The following is a 22,013-nucleotide window of genomic DNA, read 5'->3' as shown; positions in this document are numbered from 1 at the left end:
AGTGTCACTGGCCCTCATATGTGGGATCCGAACCGGGGCCCTCTGGCGTCCCAAGCCAGTTCTTAACCATCGCGCCACTCGGCCGGCCCACAAATGTAATTTCTTTAAAAAAACTTTTATTTTAAAAAACCAATATGTAGTGCCTGAGACCCTGCTGTTTTCACTTAAATATCTTGGAGCTCATTCCATATTAGTCAGTTGGGTAAATAGCTTCCTCCTCTTTCTGATGCCTAGTGTCTATTGTAGGATAGACCATAAATGTAATAAGTCCTACACTGGTGGATATTGAGATGTTCCAGACTCTTTTTGTTTTTGAACAGTGCTTCAGTGGATAACTATGTACAGGTGTCACTAAATGATATCTTATAAAACATTTCATTTTTTTGTGCTTATTGCTGGTGTGTGGAAATGGTCATTGATGTGTATATATTAATCTTACATTGTGGTGTTGCTGTATTTTCTTTGTAGATCTAATTAGTTCCTCTTCAACATTTATGTCTGGGAACAGACAGGTTTATCTCTTCCTTTCTGATTTTTATTTATTGACTGTCAATTACTTGCTGAGCAATTCTTTCAACATAGTGTTCAGTATAGTAATATAATGGGCTTTGCTTTGTTTGAGATTTTAAAGACTGGCATTTCACCACTAAGCACAGTGCTTTTTCTTTTTTTTCTTTTTTTTTTTTTTAAGATTTTTTTTGGGGGAATCAGGGGAGGGGAACAGACAAGTTGCTGTCCTTTTGTTCTTCAGTCTAGTTGTGGAGGACATTGCTTCACTGGCACATGTTGGTATTATCATTGCGCTCTTCCCGGGTGAGGCAGTTGCTTGCTGGCCAGTGCATGGCTGCTCACGGCAGCTCACGAAAGCTCACGCCAACTGCCAGGCAGCCCCACTACACACCGGCGACTCACAGCAGCCCAGCTCCAGGTCAAGCTGTTGTTTACCACCATCTTAGCTGTAGAGGGTGCAACATCACTGGCCCCCCTGTGGGATCTGAACTGGGTCCCTGCTGCTCAGAGCTGGCGTCCCAAGCCAACTCTTAACCAACGCGCCACTCAGCTGGCCCGCACGGTGCTTTTTCTAGCAAATTACTTTTATTGTGTTAAAGATGTCTCCTAATTTTCCCAACTTAGTGAACAGCATTTGTCATGACTGGTTTTTCTGTATCTTGAGACGATCATGTAGTTTGATATAGTTGGTCTCTTTTACCTTGTTATTTATGTTAATGTATTTTTAAAATTTTAGAACTATTCTTGCATTATTAAGATAAATGCTATTTTTCATTTTTTTATAATACAAGGGCTAGAATAGGTTTGTTAAAATTTAATGTCATTTAAGCATCCATGTTTTTAATTGAGATTGGCATATAATTAATGGTATTATGATAAATATCTAACAACTAACTCTTCATACCTCACTTGTAACTTTTGCCAATTTCTATGGTATAAATACTCCTCCCATAGCAGATTTCGAGTACTAATGTCATTCAACATGGAATTGGGAAAGAGATGTACACACACAATTGGCTCTGTCGAGTGTGAACCAGTGTGAACCAGTTCTAGTGTACCACTGACTGCATAGTGCATTTTTTTATTCAGTTTGGGGATTGTTCAGTTTGTCCTTGTTCAGTTTGGGAATCAGTTATACCAGTCATAAAATGTGTTCAGAATTATTGCTTTTTCTGTTTTCTGGCACAGTTTGTATATGATTAGTTATCATTTCTTTGACAGTCGGTAACATTTGCCTTAAGCCTTGTTTTTCAATTTTCTGATGCTTAGAGCTTTTACTACCAATTGACTTTCTCTAAGAGTTACACATTTAGGTTATTGTAGTAATTAAGATTTCTGTTTTTTCTTGAAGCAGTGTATATAGCAAGTTACTTTTTTTCAGGAAATTGTTTTCAAATTTTTGATTAAAAAGATGTTGCTAAATTTTTTTTTAAATCTCTGTTACATTTATAATTACATTCTTCTTATTTTTTATTTCTTGCTCCATCTTGCCAGAGGTTTGTCTATTTTGATTGTTTTTAAAGAACTACATAATCTTTGGTTTTGTTTTCCTTTGTAGTCTTGTTCTATTTCATTAATTTCTACCCTTAGGTTTTACTTTGTTGTGAAATGTGTGATATTCATATTAATAAACATTCTAAACACTTTCTAAGTGTTAATATGATTTCTTCTTGGACTTTCAAGTTATGTAGAAATAGGATTTTAAGTTTCCATTCATGCTTTTTTAAAGAAATCCCCTCTCCCAATTTTAATTGTTGTCAGAGAATACTCTTTGAAGTCAGTTCTTTGGCTGTTGTATTTGTTCAGACTTATTTTGTGGCATAGCTGTCAGTTTTTATAAATGTCCTGCATATGCTTTTAATGGTTGGATGCAAAGTGTGTCTCCAAGATGAAGTTTGTTGTTAACTGTGCTTTCAGGTCTGCATTTAATTTTTTTAGTCTTTTTCTAACATTACAGAGATGTGAGTTAAATCTTCCACTATCATTGTTAATTTGACGATTTTGTATAATTTCATCCAGTTTTGCTTTGAATATTTTGAGGCTTTGCTTTATTCTTTTATCATTTTGGAAAGACCCTCTTTATTCCTAATAGTGTTTTTTGTCTTGAAATTTATTTTACTCACAGATTTCTTTTGGTAGTATTTGTTTGGATACATCTTTTTCCATCTTTTCAACTTTTTGTATCTTTTTGTTTTAACTATGACTCTAAACAGTATGTATTTAGGCATATGTTAGACATATGTTGAATCTTCTTCATTGTTGTTTCCTTGATTCTTGATTGTCCTTCTGCATTCAGAATTTTTATCTTGTTATCTCTCTTTCACTTTCTGGGTTGTACCCTTACACACCCTTTTTTTTTTAACTAATTTTCTCTTAGCAGCATCTGATCCAGCATTTAACTTTTTTTTTTTTTTTTTTAGCATTTAACCTTTTTATTCCTAGATGTTATATATGGCCTTTTAAAAAATGTTTAAAATTTCTTCTTTCTGGTCTTTAATTATTAAAATAGTCTTTACAGATATTTTGATTATTAAAATACCCTGTTACAGTATTTAGAATTATGCTGTAATGCTTTCAGGGCTCAAAGCCTGTTATATATAAAGGATGTGTTTATGTGTGTGTATACATAGCACTATGCATTTTTTAAACCACTTTATTGAGGTATGACTGACATACAAAAAACTGCACACATTTAATGTGTACAACTTGATGAGCTTGGAGATAAGTATATACAACAACATATGCCACAAAATATCTATCACCTGCAAAAAACAATTTCCTCTTGCTCTCTTTTTTATTTGTGTGTGTTTATATGATGAGAACACTGAACATAAGATCTAGCCTCTTACAAATTTTTCAGTTTATAATACATCATTACTAACTAGGCACTGTGCCATAGAGTACATATCTAGGACTATTCAACTGAAAGTTTGTGCATATTGACTAATACCTCCCTGTTTCCCTCTCCCTCCAGCCTTTGGCAACCACCATTCTACTCTCTGCCTCTATGCCTTTGACTATTTTAGATTTCACGTATAAGTGCTATCTCTTAGTATTTGTCCTTTTGTGTCTGACATATCTCACTAAGCGTAATGTCCTTCAGGTTCATCCATGTTGTCTCCAATGGTAGGATTTTCTTTATTTAAGGCTGAATAATGTTTCACTGTATGTATATACCATATTTTCTCCGTCAGTTCACCTGTCAATAGACATTTAGGTTGCCTCCATGTCTTGGCTATTGTGAATAATCCTGTAATGAACATGGGAGTGCAGATATCTCTTCTAGATCCTGTTTTCAAGTTCCTTTGGATATATACTCAGAAGTAGGATTGCTGGATCAATGCTAGTTCTATTTTTAATTTTTTAGAAACCTCCATACTGTTTTCCTTAGTGACTGTGTAGCCTTGCATTACCATCACCACAATCAAGATACTCAGTTATACCATCACAAGCCTCCCCTTTAGAGCCACAACCTAAATCCCCTCCCCCATCCCTGATCTCTGGCAACCACTAATATGTCCTTTTATAATTATTGTTTCACAAATATTACATAAGTGGAATCACACTGTATGTATCCTGTTGAAATTGACTTTCTCATTCAGCATAATTTCCTTCAAGTTCATCCAAGTTGTATCAAAAGTTTGTTCCTTATTGTATTCCATGGTTCAGGTGTACCACAGTTTGTTTAACCATTTGCCTTTTGGAAGACATTTTGGAAGACATTTGGGTCCTTTCCAGTTTGGGGCTATTACAAATAAAGTTACTATAAACATTCATTTCCCACATTTTTTAATGAAAATTAGCAGACACCACTTAATTTCAACAAAGTGCCTTAGTTCTGTATTGGAATGTTTTCACTGTAAACTGTAACCAAAGCATTAATGTATATTCATATTTTTCGTTATTTTCATGGTCTTTCTGTAAATTAGATATGAATCGTTTTTATTTTTGTTTTGGTTTTTTTGGGTTAATTGAAATGAGCCTTCTTGCTCTATGATTCCATTATATGACTTCTTTTATAGATAGAGGTAATTGGGCTTAGCTTACCAAGTCAATCATTAGACAACTTTGGTGTTCTGATCCAACATTTAATATCTTTTCAACAATGATTAGCACACTTTGGAATAAAAACAAACACCTTTATCTGTATATTTTTTGGGAGGAAAGATTATGATTGATGAAACTTGTTAAATAAAATGCCTATGTTTAAACATTGTGTGAATATCCTTTGTTTAGGAAGTCGAGGCACAAGAGGTTCTCAAATTGATAGTCACAGTAGTAGTAGCAACTATCACGACAGCTTGGAAACTCGAAGTAGCTACCCTGAAAGAGACAGATATCCTGATAGAGACAACAGAGATCAAACAAGGGATTCTTCCTTTGAGAGAAGACATGGAGAGAGAGACCGTCGTGACAACAGAGAGAGAGGTTTGTCAAATGAAATATTACTGAATAGTGACCAACATTGGAAGAATTGTTCTTTTAAAACAGTTATCAATTTACTTTTCTATATGTGTTTTAATACTTTTGCTTATTGACACATTTGAAACTATTGTATTCTTGTTTTATATTGTATTTCTTGTTTACTTAGTTTAGGGGAGAGTATGTAAATAGCTAGCTACCAGTACCTGGCAATAGTGTAGATACTGAGGTAATAGGTACTTGCATACTGCAAGAACTGAGGTGCCCTATTGTAAGTCTGTCACCTTAACCAAATAGCTCACAACCTTTAAAAAAATGTAGATGCTTGGGGGTCATTCCAGGCATTTCAGATTCAGGAGATACTTAAACTTTCTCATCTGAGTATCCTGGCCACTCACTCACTAGCTGTGATATGATAAACAGTCTTATAAGGATTCCCAGAGAGGAACAAGAAAAAAAATGATAATGGTAGGGCTGGGGATTGTTTGAAGAAACATTTTATTCATGTTCCTTCCTGAGGATACGTAATGCTTGCTTTAGCTAATTTTATAACTTGTATATCTTAAGTTAAACATTTTCTGTTACTTTATTAGATGACCTCTTAAGTCAGTTTTGAAGCATGATTACTAGAAAGCATTTAAGAAGAGTGATAAGTACTTTCTTTAACAAGCTTTTATTGCCCTTACATATTAGGGCCTTAAACATTTTAAGACTTTAGGAAGGTTTTAACTAATTTTGGCTAGTTACTAAAGTCAGGTTTGCTATAAAGCTGAGATTAATAAAGTATGAAACGATGGAGTAGAGAATTGAATGTTCATACTTCATAGTGATCTGAATCAAAGAGGCAATAGTGTATCTTGATATGTGCAGTAATGGGAGGAGTGAAGTCTCTAAGGCACAGTGTACTTTGGGGAGTATAGTTGAGATGAGAGACGTGGATGAGATCAGAGTTGGTTGGGGTAAGCCTAATGCATTTTGGTTAAAAGATGTGTATGATTTCTTTAGTTACAGATAAAGCTGGCGTTTATGTATTCTGTGTTCATATCTGAAATGATTTCTTCCGCAATGCTAATTCACCTCTGTTTACTCTCTTTAACACCATATCCTGGTAATGCTTTTTTTATATCTTTTTTTTTTTAGTTTCATATTTTAGCTCAGGTTTTTCTCATGTCGTGCCTTAATTCAGTAATAATGTTTGGTTTTAACTTTATATTTAGTTCAACCACACATACACTGAGTTACCAAAAACTTTGATAGTTGTTTTATATATATACACTTTGCTTTAATATACACACACAATCCTTTAAAATCCTTTTATCTTTACAATATCCCTGCGAATGTAGGTTTGATAAGAAAATCCATGTTTCATATTTATGAGGTTTGGGCTAAGAGAAGGGTCATGATTTTTTCAGTATTACAGAGAAGCAAGTTTCAGAGCTGGAATTCAAACTTAGATTGTCTGATTGCAAGTCCTGTTATCTTTCTGTTTCACTTTACCAGAACAACTTCAATAAATACCAGTTTTATGATTGAAATAAAAATATTTTTTTGAGGTTAATGATATATTCTACAAGTGTTGACTGAGTCCCTGTGCGCTTTCCTAGGTTGTTGGAATACAACAGTCCTTGTGCTTGTAGAATTAATAGGGAGGGAGATTACCACCACCACCCCACCCCCCAAAAAATAATTATTGAGTGCTATCAAGAAAACAAACAGGGAACCCAGATAGAAATAAAGGATAAGATAAGGACCTTCTTTATCTAGATAGAGTGTTCCTGAAAATTTTGAGGAAATGGCATTTAAGAGAAGTTAGCATTGCAGAGATTGAAGGTAAGAATATTCTGTGCAGAAGAGAGTAATTATTGAGTGCTATCAAGAAAACAAACAGGGAACCCAGATAGAAATAAAGGATAAGATAAGGACCTTCTTTATCTAGATAGAGTGTTCCTGAAAATTTTGAGGAAATGGCATTTAAGAGAAGTTAGCATTGCAGAGATTGAAGGTAAGAATATTCTGTGCAGAAGAGAGTATGTGCCGATTCCCTGAGAAATAGCTTACTATGTCCTAGAGTTTGAAAGAAGACCAATGGGACTAGAATATGGTGACCAATAGGGAGATTAATAGAGGCTAAGGGTAGAGATGTACCCTGTCACCTTGTTCTGTGCTCAGGAATTTAAATCTTTACAGGCTAATTAGGGTACAAATAGGCAAAGTGTGATAAATGCTACTACTATATAAAGTTCTGTGAGAAGACAAAGGACCAAACAGAATTTTGCAGGAATCCAAAAAGCTTCCTAAAGAAGGGCCATCTGAATTAAGGCGTGAAGGATCAGAGTTCGCCAGAAGGAACGATGGAAGAAACACTTTGCAGGGAGAGGGTAGAGCATGTCCAGACACATAGGACTAAAAGAAACCTATGTTTTGAAGTAGTAAAGAATTACAAGATTGGTGTAGAGGTATGCTATAATTGTTAGATTGTTAGAAAAGGAAAGAAGCTTGGAAAAAGGATTAATGAGAGTCGATAGATCAGCTTGTCAGGCTTATAAGTCAGGCTAAAAATTTTAGATTTAATTGCCTTTTCACTACCTATAAGGTAACTGCTTTTAAGCCGCTGGAAAAGCAGAGTTTTCATCAAAAAAGTATAAGAGAGTCTGGGGAAAGACCGAAGACAAGGATACCAACCAGTTAGACTATTGATGACATAGACATCTAAAAACTGATCAAACTTTAAGTTAATAATAATAACTATAGAAATGGAGAGAGAAAGTAGAAGACACGTTTTAAGAGTGAAATTAATGCTACTTGAATATGATAGGACTTGGATAACTCGGAGATTTCTAGCTTTCATAAATGGTTATGTCATTCATTAAGATAAGGAAGTAAATGAAGAGAAACACATCTTCAAAGAACAAAGGAAAGAGAGAGAAAATAGTTTAGACATATTCGAATGGTGTTTTTGCAGTGTTTCTATTTTCTTTGAAGTAAGGAACGTTGTCATTTTTGTTGGAAAAATAGTTTTTATATGTCAAAAAAGAATGTTTTGAGTAAAATAGTCTATCCCCTGACTTTACTATAACCAGAAATTTCAAGTAGGAATTACTATAAGTTGCAGTATTGAATTTGTTTTAGCTTCTTTTGTAATCATTGTGACATTAGTATGACCCCTCAGGAATTCAGACAGTCATATAGCATTCTGGGAATTGAAAATGTAGTACAATAGAACCATTTTAAATTTAAGTTGGTTTCAGCAGAAGTAAAAAAGTGTTTAAGAGAACTGACTTCTAGTCTAATGTCCTAATGTATTGATATTTACCATCTCTATGACTTTGGCAAATAAACTTCTGGACCATAATTTCTGTGTTTTAAGAAGGAAAGGGGGAAAGGGCTGGACAAGGTTTTGTTTTGTTTTAGCTTTAAAATTCTGTGAATTTTTTTATCCATCTATAACCTCTAAAGAGTAAATATGAGTAATTCTTGTCTTTTTCCTCTGTAGTAAGAAAGGAAATTCAAATTACTATATTGAACCCTTCCTTAGAAATACCCTAAAATTATTCTGCTTAATAAGTTGATTGTTAGATATGCCACTTGCAAGCCTATTGGCCATATTATAGTATGACCTTTATAATTAACCAATAAATGTTATATACGATGAAAGAAGAAGCATCACAGTAACCTAGATCCTACCACAGTGACTTAAAATGACTATCTCCATGGAAGAGTTCATGCCATTCTCTTACATATTTTTTGATCCCAGACTAATTTCCTGCTCAACTGAGCATTTGGGCATCATGCATTCATTTTCTGTGTTTATATGATTTGTGTATTGAAAAAAAATTCATATATATATATATACATATATATATATATATATGTATATATATATATATATATGGTGAGATTATCAGTTAATAAGAAAAGAGCTCTTCATCTGAGTAATCAGTTATATGATTAAATAAAACTAAATTTATTAGCAGTTATAATTATAAATATATATCCCATGAAACACTTTTTACATTTAATTACTTCAAGATTGTTAAGCATCAGTACCCTTAATATTCTAGTTTATGATAAACTGATATTGCAGCAACAAATATTTGTTTTGTTCTACTATATTTTCCTCACGTAATAGTTGCACTTTGATGTGTATATATTTTTGCCTGAAATTAGAGGTGTGACTTACGAGGGAAATTTTTTTTTTCCTTCAGCTCCTATGTTCTACACCTCCTGCTGCCCCTATCCTTTGCCACCAGTGTTCTCAGGTCCTGCTGGGGGGACAGAGAAGATCAGAGGTGAAGGGTAGAGATGGCAGAAAGTGGGGTTGGAGCAGTGGGCTGGAGGTAGGGTAGGGAGCATGCAGAAAAAGATCAAAGGCTGATCAGTGGGAGGTTGGTGGGGTTGATGGGAGCAGAAAACATGTTAGTTAGAAAGCAAATGAAAATTACCTTTAAGAAAAAAATATTTTTAAACATCAAGGGGTGATTACTTGGATGATTGAATTAAAAGTAAAGATAGTACCTGATTTGTATTTATTGCCACTGTGACCCTATACCAAGATGAAATTTAAGGTTTGCCATACTGTCTTACCAATAGGCTATCTGTCAAATTAATCACTGACAAAACTTGATTTTCATTGTAGATCAAAGACCAAGCTCACCAATTCGACATCAGGGAAGGAGTGACGAGCTTGAGCGTGATGAAAGAAGAGAGGAACGAAGAGTAGACAGAGTGGATGATAGAAGAGATGAAAGGGCTAGAGAAAGAGATCGGGAACGAGAACGTGACAGAGAGCGGGAAAGAGAGCGGGAACGTGAGCGGGATCGGGAGAGAGAGAAGGAAAGAGAACTAGAAAGAGAGCGTGCTAGGGAACGGGAGAGGGAAAGAGAAAGAGAAAAAGAGAGAGACCGTGAAAGAGAGAGAGATCGTGACCATGATAGAGAGAGAGAAAGAGAGAGGGAGCGAGATAGGGAAAAAGAACGGGAGCGAGAGCGAGAGAGAGAAGAAAGGGAGAGAGAGAGAGACCGAGAACGGGAGAGGGAGAGAGAGCGAGAACGGGAACGAGAAAGAGCAAGAGAAAGGGATAAAGAAAGAGAACGTCAAAGGGATTGGGAAGACAAAGACAAAGGACGAGAGGACCGCAGAGAAAAGCGAGAAGATATCCGAGAAGACCGGAGTCTAAGAGATGGACATGATGAGAGAAAATCAAAGTAAGAGTGATTGTGAATCAGTTTATTTAAGTTACATTTCAGTAAAGAATTTAAAATTCCATTTAGTGCTTTCAGTGTGCTCCTAATATCTTGTTAATTCTTTTTCCTCTCTACATTTTCCTGTGTTATAATTTTATTATAATAAAATCTTAGAATTGTAATAGTTGCCCTATTCTATATCTCTGTATCCAGGGGATATAATTAATCATTCTTATTTATGTTACATTTTTGATGGCACATTAGCTTACTCAACTGCCATATACTTATTTTAACCAGAAACCAACATAAAATGATACGGATGCTCATTTTTTCCCCTACTTTCAAATGAAAAAGCTAAAGTTCAGTGACTTCAAGGAATTGACCTAGGGTTGCATAATAAGTAACATGGCTATAAGTTGAACTCATCTTTTTTGTGTGTGTGTGGACATATATTTTTATGTCTCTTGAGTAAATATCCACAGGTGGAAATGCTGGTCATAGGATAACTTAGGTTTAACATTTTAAGAAATAGATTACAATTATTCAACAATAGTTTTATCCTCTACACTCTTGCCATATATGTTAAGATTTCCGGATGTTTCACATCTTCACCAGCTTATGATGTTAATCTTTTAAATTTTAACCATTCGAATGTGTGTAATTTGCTTACTGTGGTTAGAATAACATTTTTCTAATGACCAGTGATGTTGAGCATCATTTCATGTCCCTTCAGAAAATAGACTTTTGAGTTGCAAAAGTCCTTAATAGATTCTGGATACAAAGTTTTTGTGAGATATATGTATTGAAAATGTTTTCTTTTGTGTCTTGCCTTTCTATTTCCTTAATAGTTTTTTGATAAGCAGGAGATTTCACTTGTGACAAAGTCCAATTTACAAATTTTCTTTGTTTCTATGTTTAATGTCTTTATTGTTTATCTATACCTATCTTTATCAAGATTTCAGATTTTTTGTTGTTGTTTTCTTTTAGAAGGTTTGTAGTTTAGATTTTACGTCTAAAGGTCTATGATTCATCTTGAATTAATTTTTGTGTATGAGTAGAGGTTGAGGCTCTTGTTTTCCTTGATGAATATACATTTATTGTATTCCAATTTATTGAAGATGTTTTTCTTTCCCTATTGAATTGCTTTGACATTAGTCAAAATCAATTAGTTACATATGTATGGATCTACTTCTGGACTGTTGATTTTGTTCCATTGATCTAATTTTATAACCTCATGTCAATACCCTACTCCTTGATTATTGAGGTTTTTATAGTAAGTATTAGAATCATGTAGAATAAGTCCCATCTTTTTTACTCTAAAGCCAATATTTTTTCATTTGGTTTCTCAACATAAGGTGTTTCTGTATCATAAAAATGTAAAATTAACAAATGTTTTAGTAAAGTGTTCATTAATATCGTGATTCCTCTACTGTATGTTACCACCTTGCAGTATTTAAATGTAATGATTTTCAGTTGAGTAATTCTACATGTGTAATAAAGGAAAATATGCTGTCGTGTATTTTAAGTTCACAGTTGTCTTAACAAATGAAGTGAAGAATTTTATTAACATGCTGAATACCCTTTTTATGATATAGCTCTGACAATATTGCTATCCCACAATTACACATTCTAGTTAGAGTGAAGAAATAATAGTAAAAATTGTAGTGAAAAGTCTCGTTTTCACCGCCTAGAATTTTATAGATTACATTTGTTTGTCCAATTTAGGAAACGCTATAGAAATGAAGGGAGCCCTAGCCCTCGTCAGTCACCTAAGCGCCGACGAGAACATTCTCCCGACAGTGACACCTACAACAGTGGAGATGAGAAAAGTAAGTGGAGTCTATTTTCTATGTCTGTATATTCATGTTCCTTTGTAACCATGAGACCATTCTTTGACATTAGTAGGAAATAATTAAAATTTTAAATTTTTCTTGCTCTGCTGCCTCTGAGTATCTTCTGTGTGACTAAAGTATGTGTTAGAAATACAGTTGTTTTATTATAATGGCACTGTCATTCCTAAGCTTTGTAGTAAAGCCATATTTTTATTTTTACTGAAGTTATTGCCGTTTTCCACGTTTTAAAATGAAAATCAGAGATTGGTTTATTATTATTTATATGTAACTTGCAAAGTTTGTTAACTTGGTGAAAGTGTGATTGCTTTTCTCTTTTTTTATAGATGAAAGACACAGACTCTTAAGCCAGGTTGTACGACCTCACGAATCTCATTCTCTCAGTCCTTCACACTTTCCAGAAGACAGGCAGGGGAGATGGAAAGAGGAAGATCGTAAACCAGAAAGGAAAGAGAGTTCCAGGCGCTATGAAGAGCAAGAGCTCAAAGAGAGAGTTTCTTCTGTAGATAAACAAAGAGAACAGACAGAAATCATGGAAAGCTCAAGGACTCGGGACTTGATAGGACACCATCCATCTGAAGACCGAGACACATCTGATGGAACTCATGATGAAAACAAGAAAAAAGCAAAAATTCAAAAGAAACCTATTAAGAAAAAGAAAGAGGATGATGTTGGAATAGAGAGGGGTAACACAGAGACAGCATCTGAAGATAGTCAAGTATTTTCACCAAAAAAAGGACAGAAGAAGAAAAGTGTTGAAAAAAAACATAAAAGACCCAGAGGTGATTCTGATAATTCCGATGAAGAAGCAGCCCAGCTGAGTAAGAAGAAGAGAGGACCCCGGACTCCTCCTATAACAACCAAAGAGGAATTGCTTGAAATGTCCAATGATAAGGAGGCGACTGTAGAAGATCCTCAGAGAAAAGAAGATACAGCATTCAGTGACTGGTCTGATGAGGATGTGCCTGACCGTGCAGAGGTGACAGAGCATGCTGCCGCAGCTGCTACTCCCGGAAGGACTCCTTCCCCGTCTTCCCTTCCTCCCCCTCCCCCTCCTCTGGCCACTGCCCCTGGTACTCTTGCTGCTACTGCAAATGCCACCAGCACCTTCAGCACATCCGCCACTATTTCCACCTCTGCCAGTACTGCCAGTGTAGCTTTTACCAGTGAAGACTCACATAGAAAAGGCCATAAAGCACGAGCGGAAAAAGCAGAGGCACCTCATGTAACTATAGAAGATGCACCACATCGCAAGCCAGTGGATCAGAAGAGGAGCAGCAGCCTTGGGAGCAATCGGAGTAATCGTAGTCATACATCTGGGCGTCTGCGCTCCCCATCCAATGATTCTGCCCATCGCAGTGGAGATGACCAAAGTAGTCGAAAGAGAGTACTGCATAGTGGCTCAAGAGACAGAGAAAAAACAAAAAGCCTGGAAATCACAGGAGAGAGAAAATCGAGGATTGATCAGTTAAAGCGTGGGGAACCCAGTCGAAGTACTTCTTCAGGTAATAAATTGAATTATAATCCAGCCAGTATTTCCTTTGTTACTGTATTTTATGCAAATTGTAATTTTAAAGTAAATGCTAAATTGGTTACTTAATACACTGCCTTAAATTTCAGAGAACTTAAAATAGAAGCTTAACCATGCTACCAAAATGTTAGCTGTTACCACACTAACATTATTACAATAATGCCAATATTGTAATAAAAGTACATTCAGTGATGTCAGTCTGCTTAATATCAGGATTGTAGTAGTAGTATATCTTGGTGGAAGGACTTATGTATTCAAGTCACTCATTGATGCCTAAAATTTTAACTTTTCTGCTCTCCCAGCAGCCAATTCATTCTTTTGATCACAGAAAATAAAGTAGGGGGATAGTGAGGGATCAGACAATGAAGTGGTCAGTTCTATTAATGTTTAACCATTTTATGTACTTATTTCTTTCAAGATATTTTGTGGTTATAGTGGAAATAGACAAGGAAATGTGCTTTTTACATATTTTAATTAGTACTTTGAGAAATCAGTTTTTCCTTTAAGTGAGTTCTTTGGAGAATTGGGAATAAATATAGAAAAAGGTAAATTGTAAGCTTTAAAGGACCCTAAAATGAAGTATTTAATTGCTTTTTTTATCACTTGTTAACTCTGTTTATGGTATATTTATTTTAGATCGCCAGGATTCAAGAAGCCATAGTTCAAGACGAAGTTCTCCTGAGTCAGATCGACAGGTTCATTCAAGGTCTGGGTCATTTGATAGCAGAGATAGGCTTCAAGAACGAGATCGATATGAGCACGAGAGAGAGCGGGAGAGAGAGAGGAGAGATACAAGGCAGAGAGAATGGGATCGAGATGTCGATAAAGACTGGTCACGGAGCAGAGACCGAGACAGACTACGGGAACGAGAGAGAGAACGAGACAAAAGGAGAGACTTGGACAGGGAAAGAGAACGACTGATTTCTGATTCCATGGAAAGAGACAGAGACAGAGCTTTCGAGAGTTGTTCTCAAATGGAGTCAGTGAAACGCAATGAAGCAAAACTGGAGAGTGAACATGAAAGAGACCTAGAAGGCATGTCCCGAGACTCTTTAGCTTTGGATAGAGAAAGAATGGATAAAGATCTAGCATCTATACAGGGATTTGAAGATACAAATAAAGCTGAGAGAACTGAGAGTGTGGAAGGTGGGTGTCACACCTTTTTGTCTGTTGTACTGCTTCATTCCTTTTCAGATTTCATTGGAAACAAACACTTCCTTTTAAAAGGTAATCTGCTGTGTGTATTGACTCCATTGCTTTTTAGGTAAAGTAGATTTTATAAGGAAAAGTCATACCATATTTTAAGATGTGTTCTCATTAGTATTGTCAAGGCTGACTTGGTTCAGATAAACCTAAATGAAATAAAAGATTACTTAGATGTAATGTCTATAGATTTTGAAAACAGTCATCACTTTTTTTACTTAGATGTTTAAAACAATCATAAAAATTGAAATGACTTACTGGTTTAGATAGGGATTCAGAAAACTATTAGTGGTTCCTGTTTCCTAGGGCAGTTGAAAACAAATGTATGAAATAATAACATTTAATGACAGATTGACTATAAAATCCTACTGGCGCTTCCCACTCCTAGAATGAGGAACCCTGGGAAGTCCACATCAACCCTTTGGCTCCCTCAGAACCAGCCTCAGTTGTGTGGAACGTCACCCCTCTGTCCTTCAATGCCCACATACTGTACAGACTGACTCATGCCTCTGCATCTCGGAATGGGCTACGTCCTCTACCCTTCTTTGGACCTGCTTTTCCCATTGCTTTTATCTTCTCTTTTTACCTCAAACTGCAAGTCCCAGTTTATGCATTACTTCCTCTAAGAAGCCTTCTCTGCTAAAGGCGTTTACTCTTTAAAAATGACATGTCACCGTGTTTATACATCTTTGATGGCATCCCTGCACTGTATTATAATTATTTTTCCATGGTTTTATCTCCACTGTACTGTACTGCTTTGTAAAGGACCATAGCTTTTCATTCCTTTATCATTGAGACTATAGCAAGGACACAATAAATGGTTGATAAATGAACATGTTTTTCCTATACATACTTGCCCTGCATTTTATTCTTTGGTGAATTACAGCCTAAGGTACCACTAGTAATGGCTCCCCTGAGAATTCTCCTGGTTATTTTGCCTCCGTGGGACTGTCCAGTTCTGATACCAGTACTTACACAATTGTTTTGACATCACTTCTCCACTTCAGGCCTCCAAGAAGCTTCTGGGATACTTAGTATATAAGCAGTATAATTTTATTACTCTTTTTATTTGCCATATTGTAAGCATTAGGCCCAGAGTAGAATTTGCAGTCTTTTAAAACTGTAAATGTCCCTACATCTTTTGGTTATCTGATTGAATATTCCAATATGTCATCTATTACATAGTTTTTCTACTTGACAAAACACTTCAACCTCAACGTTCTTCACAGTACATTTCACCTCAATTTTGAGTTAAAATATCATCAATTTGTGAGGTACAGCCTTGGGTATAATGGAATAATATATAATTGAACAGCAGTGATTATAATAGTTCTCTTGTGATTGGAGCCTGTTTCCCTTATTTCTAAACTATATCATTCATTGGTTGTGATCATAGATAGCAGCATAGAAATTTATAGGTGAATTTACCTACTATGAGATGAAATTTTTATTCACTTAAAGTAGGAAAATGAGTTGGGTAAACTTAAAACTAAAAATCCTGTATTTGCATTTATGTTTAGATGTATATTTATATAAAGAAGCTATTAAAATTGGTTACGGGGCCGGCTGAGTGGCTCAGTTAGTTAAGAGCTCGCTCAAGAGTTTGAGCTCTGAGCAACAGCGGTTCGAGTCCAGCCCGAGCTGAGCAGCCGCTGAGCTGCCAACAGGTAGCAGGATGGCTCAGCTAAAAAAAAAAAAAAAAAAAAAAATTGGTTACCTTATAAGTGAGTTGGTGAGGGCATGGGAGAGTACTATAATAATGTTTAGAAACATCTCATAGTTTATTATATTTTATTTGTTGCAAAATTTTATCTGTAAAGCATATTGTTGCATTTTGAAAACTAGTGTTGTAAACTCAATAAATTGTATGGATAACTAGTGATTAGAAACATTAAATGTACTCTGTAATTTTAGGATAATTAAATTTCACAACTAACTCACCAGGAGACAAAGCTTAGCTTACCTAGGTGGTTGAGAAATGTTGATAAAAGGGGCCAAGCTGAGTGGCTCAGTTGGTTAAGAGCTCGCTCAAGAGAAATGTTGATAAAATAAAGAAATAAAATATACACCAGTGGCACTAACAAAAATATTTTTAAATTGTATAATGAATTATATTCATTAATTAAAGGATAACATTGGGGTAGGGAAGATGAATTTGGAAATAGGAGAGGAGAATTAATGGCATTTTACATTTTTACCTAACTGCTATAAACTCCTTCATAATGAGCTAAATATTATGAACTTAAGATCAAAGTTTCAAATAAATTTTATTAATAATTTTATAAGTTTTTTTTAATATTAATAATTTTAGGTAAAGTAATTAATGCATCCTTTTTAAATTAGATTTGTCTGGATTTACTTAAAGTTTTACTATAAGAAATTAACATCACATAATCATCATTAATATGTTAGTGGTAGCTTTTATTTTTCATATTTTAATTGTCATCTTCTAACCTATTTTGATATTGCTGTTCATATTATGTTCTTGCCATTGAAACTAAATATAATAGGCACGGGGCGGGTGGTTCTGGACGCGCAGACGCCAGGTGAGAGAAGGGCGTAGATCCTAGTCAGGTCGGATGGCTGCCAGAGGGAAGTGGCTGGAACTGCTTGGGAAGAAAAAAAGAAGTTCTAGGCAGCACTTGGAGTTCACCAAAAGGGTGTGTTCTTCAGAATGACCCGCTGACATGCCAGGAGTGACTCTTCACATCCGCCTCTCAGCTACATCTGCTTTTTTTGATAATTAGAAAGCAGGATTCTTGGAATCTTCAAATTTGACAGAGAACATTCACATTTCAGTTTCTGTGCCTGTCAAGAGTTTTAATTCATCATGGATAATCTGTCATCAGAAGAAATTCAGTTGAAGGCTCTCCAGGTTACTGCTGAGTCTGGAAAGTACAAGGAGAATCCTGGGTTTAGCTGTTGAGTCTTAGGATGCAGGAATCAAGACTATTACTATGCTGGATGAACAGGGGGAACAACTAAACCACACAGAAGAAGGCATGGACCAAACAAAGACATGAGAGAGGCAGAGAAGATTGAACAGAACTGCGTCTGCCTATGTAATAGTATAACTAATGATGCCCAAGGAGGTGAAATGGAAGAGAACCTGACTCAAGTGGGCATTATCCTAGGAAGTCTAAAGAACATGTTCCTGGACATGGACAGTGAGATTGAGCCTCAAAACCGACAAATAGACTAGATCACAGAAAAGGTTGACACCAACTAAGATTGCATTGACAATGCCAATGCCAGAGCAAAGAAACGCATTGATAGCTAAAAGTACTGCTGTACTTCTTTCCCGTTTATTCATTTGCCTAGCTCTTCTTTCAAAGTCATTGCTTTTTCAGAGTTCGAGATTTTGGTTCCATGCTCTTCTGATCAGGAGAAGGGTGAGGAAGAATAGCACCCCTATTTTATCATTTTCTCTTTTTCCCTTAAGGTAGACTACTGCTTAGCCTTTCTTGTAGTATTTTCTTGCTCAGTTTATAGTCTTAAATTGTTTTTTCATATATCATGTATTTCACCCTCCTCATTTGCTATAGCAGGTTCTTCCGCTTTCAAGATTTGGAAGCATTGCCAAAGATAGCCATGAAAAAGGAAACTAGAGCAGGGGTTGGGGGTGTGCAGGAAAGAGAAGCAAGAGGTAAGAGGTTGTTACTTCAGTAAAGCCTTCAGGCCATAAAGCAAAAGCTTGCATAAGCCACGGTACAGATCTAATTGGGTTTAGTTTTTAAGTTGCAGTTATTGCTAGTTTAGGCTAATACTTGGTTTTGGAGCTTTTATACATAATACTTTTGTTGTGCATCACAACTTTGCAACTTCTGCTTCAGAAAAGAAAATGGTTTTCTTAAAGTGAGCTTTATTCCTGAACTCTTGGTGATTCATGTATGTACATAGATTCTGTGATCACTTTTCATATTGCACCATCCAGGAACATTTTGTATAAATGAGTGACTTTTTATAATAAGTAAATATGTATGTGTAACATGAGAATTTCTCTCTAAAGCAAGGCTTAAAATTTTTTAGAAAAGTTTGACAAAGTATATCACATGAATTCACATTCTCAATGCCAAGAATTATGTTTAGATAGGGGAAGAAAAAGAAATTTGATCTCAGAAAACTTATTAGATTGCTTTGAGTTTTATGTAGATTTAGACTTTTAAAAAGCTAGAATTCTGTTTAACTAAAAGTGATTTGGAAGATTACACCTTTGGTTTAATTATTGATGATTGCACTGTTGTTCTCTTAGCCTGTGTATTGAACTATATTGAGAATCTTATTTAGATCCTGAACAGTGTTATATAAGAATCTGATTGGTATTTGTCACCTTTATTTAAAAACTAGCACCTGTACAGTTCAGAGCTATTAATGTAGATTGGTTTCACCAATAACCACTGCTTGATCCTTACAATTAAATTTTGTAACTAAAAAAATAAAAATAAACTGAATATAACTAATTGAATTTTATTTTTCAGTTTTCTTTTGGAATTATCAAGTGTTTTTGAATAATTAAAAAATATTATTTTCTAATGAAAAAAATGCTTTTCTAAGTTTTTTAATATGCACAGCCTCTACATCTTTGGTTTAATTTAGATGTTCCTTCCCCTAACACTCTCTTTGATATGAAATTAATTTTTCCAATTAGCAGATGACGAATCCAAGTTAGATGATACACATTCATTAGGATCTGGTGCTGGAGAAGGATACGAGCCCATCAGTGATGATGAACTAGATGAAATTCTGGCAGGTGATGCTGAAAAGAGAGAGGACCAACAGGATGAGGAGAAGATGCCAGGTAATCATTGTAGAGGTTGAACATAAAAATTATTTGATTTATCATATTAAGGAATCGGGGGCTTACTTTCATGCTGTAAGAATTGATAAAAGGCACTTAGAACTTTCCCCTTTACGTTTTTATTAACGTTAAAAGACCAATAAAATGAAAATTATAGTCAGTAGGCTCTGCTCATTTTTAAGGAGACGTTACCTATGAACTGGGAAGGACCTCATTTAAATAGCAAAGTTATAAGTTTTCCTGAGCTTACAATTCATATTTTACATGACTTGGAATCTAACCAAATACTGATTGTCTAGCAGAGTTCTAGATGTTAAGTATATAGTACAGAGCTTCACAACTGTGGTGCCACAAACCAACTTTTGCAATGACCACTCAAAAATTTACAATCATTGAAATTATATTTGAACACTATTTATATACTTCTTTCTATCAATTTTCTAAATTCAGTATTTTCACTTATAGTACTTTGTGCCTTGCCAGAGCTTATTCTACTGGCTATATATATATATATGAATCATCCCAATTCGTTTGATTGTTACTGACATTTTTTTTTGTCATACTGAGACTCTCTGCTTCTTCTGGGTAGATATGTAGAATATTAAATTTTTATTTTGACTTAATTTGCTCTTATATTTCACAATTTTTCCTACTAATGTAGAAGGTATGTATGATTGTTATCTTTATTATTATTGGCTATTAGGTATTTCTGAATAGTTTCTGAATAGAACATTATTTTGCTAATATCCTCAACTGTTCCTTGTCAATGGATGGATTATTTGTTTTCAATGTTAATAATATCCACTGTCTGAGTCTTAAAAGTAATTTCATAATGAAGTATTTGTTTTTAAAAAGTAAAATTGTGTGTGTATGTGCACGCGTGTGTGTACACTATAAATGCAAACTAAATAGCTTCCTAGATTTAACCCATGAAAAGATTCTGATCACAAGTTTCAAAACATCCAACCTATTTCTAGTGAAATAATGGAGTTCTTTCATTGGGGATCTCTCGACAAAGGCAATTTAAATGAGTTATTTATAGGAATGGGTTTGCTTGGGGTTTTGTTTGCTTGCCTGTTTTCTTTTGGTGAGAAAGTTTTATTTGTAAAGGTCCTTAGATTCTGAATATTAGTGGTTATAGAAAAGCTTTCACATTTAAGAATATGACATTTTTGGTTTAAAGTACTTGTTATTTAATGGCTTTCTGTGTTTTGTATTGGGTTGTCAGAAAAGTCATGATGTATTTTTTCTGTTTTTTGTTGCAAAAATGCGTCATGACTTTTCTGACAACCCAATAATTTGTATTTCTCTATAGATAACAGAATTCTATTTGTTGGTGTAAAAAAAAATCCTGTTTTTTTACCTTTTTACAGATCCATTAGATGTGATAGATGTAGATTGGTCTGGTCTTATGCCAAAGCATCCAAAAGAACCCCGAGAGCCTGGGGCTGCACTCCTGAAGTTCACACCTGGAGCTGTTATGCTGAGAGTTGGGATTTCTAAAAAGTTGGCAGGTTCTGAACTCTTTACCAAAGTCAAGGAAACATGTCAGAGACTTTTAGAAAAACCCAAAGGTAATTCATTCTCCTTTGACTCTACTGTCTGCTCTGTTACGATGCAGTTGGCAAGGATTCTCTTCTGTTCTCATATAGCACTTATAATACTATATCTATTTTTTTGAGGAATCACTTATATTCATTATTTCATTCTCATGGTCAGAATTCCTTTTTAAGTTTTATTTTTGAGAAAAATTTAAGTCCACAGAAAAGTTGTAAAAATAGTACAGTGACCTTTCTGTATCAAAATTACTTTTAACGAAGAACTAAATGGTGTACTCAAGGCTAAATGAAGCAGAGCCTGGGAGAGTAGACTAGATATTTTTCATATCTAAGCAGATTGGATGTCTTGGCAACCCTTTATCCTGGGAAATGGGGAATTTTACCCCAATGCAGTTATGTAGGTTGAACCTTTAACACAGTTGTTAAAAGCTTGGCCTCTAGACCAGTTGGTTTGGATTCCAATAGGCACACTGCTTACTAGCTATTATTTAATCCTGCTGTGTGATAGTGTCACCATCTTGACCTGGGAATAATTGTAGCACCAACTTCATATGATTATTAGGAAGAGAAAATGAGTTATTAAACCTAAACCACTTAGAACAGTTTCTGATGCATGGTAATACTCAATAAATATTAACTGCTACTCTTTAGTTTAAAAATATTTTATCACATTGAGTGTAGACCTTATCTAACAACTTTTCATTATTCCAAAAAACTTATTTAGTTTATGGGTTGGTTGGTTGGTTGTTTGTTTTTGCACTAATTCTCTTATCTGCACCTCTCTTATTTTGTTGTGGCAGCTTTTTAATACCTTATTAATGGGGAGGAGGTGTAAAAAGGAAAGGAAGCAAAAGGTGAAAGCAACATTATTTAATTTTGTATCATATTCATGAGAGTAAGAACATTTAGTTAAAAGAATTAAGCTTTTTACTAAAATAAAATTGGGAAAAAATTGCT

The 22,013-nt window shown here is 34.9% G+C and overlaps 1 protein-coding gene and 1 pseudogene across 9 annotated transcripts in view; both read left to right on the top strand.

Annotated features, from left to right (window-relative positions):
* ZC3H13 (zinc finger CCCH-type containing 13) overlaps nucleotides 1-22,013 on the top strand; it is a 102,834-nt gene that overhangs the window by 72,362 nt on the left and 8,459 nt on the right. For 5 of the 9 annotated variants that reach the window (XM_019658691.1, XM_019658690.1, XM_019658693.1 and 2 more), the window contains 8 exons: nucleotides 4,747-4,938; nucleotides 9,138-9,221; nucleotides 9,569-10,136; nucleotides 11,841-11,944; nucleotides 12,292-13,470; nucleotides 14,133-14,642; nucleotides 19,348-19,497; nucleotides 20,871-21,071. In XM_019658691.1, the coding sequence (XP_019514236.1) occupies nucleotides 4,747-4,938; nucleotides 9,138-9,221; nucleotides 9,569-10,136; nucleotides 11,841-11,944; nucleotides 12,292-13,470; nucleotides 14,133-14,642; nucleotides 19,348-19,497; nucleotides 20,871-21,071 (2,988 nt within the window). The remainder of the gene's footprint in view (nucleotides 1-4,746; nucleotides 4,939-9,137; nucleotides 9,222-9,568; nucleotides 10,137-11,840; nucleotides 11,945-12,291; nucleotides 13,471-14,132; nucleotides 14,643-19,347; nucleotides 19,498-20,870; nucleotides 21,072-22,013) is intronic. The other 4 variants (XM_019658699.1, XM_019658698.1, XM_019658696.1 and 1 more) reach the window with 3 other exon arrangements.
* LOC109391285 (synaptosomal-associated protein 23 pseudogene) lies at nucleotides 16,395-19,124 on the top strand (annotated as a pseudogene).

Source organism: Hipposideros armiger, unplaced genomic scaffold, assembly GCF_001890085.2.
Source record: "Hipposideros armiger isolate ML-2016 unplaced genomic scaffold, ASM189008v1 scaffold_287, whole genome shotgun sequence".
Lineage (NCBI taxonomy): Eukaryota > Metazoa > Chordata > Mammalia > Chiroptera > Hipposideridae > Hipposideros > Hipposideros armiger.
The sequence above is the reverse complement of the archived record's forward strand: the minus strand, read 5'-3'. Positions and strand labels throughout refer to the sequence as shown.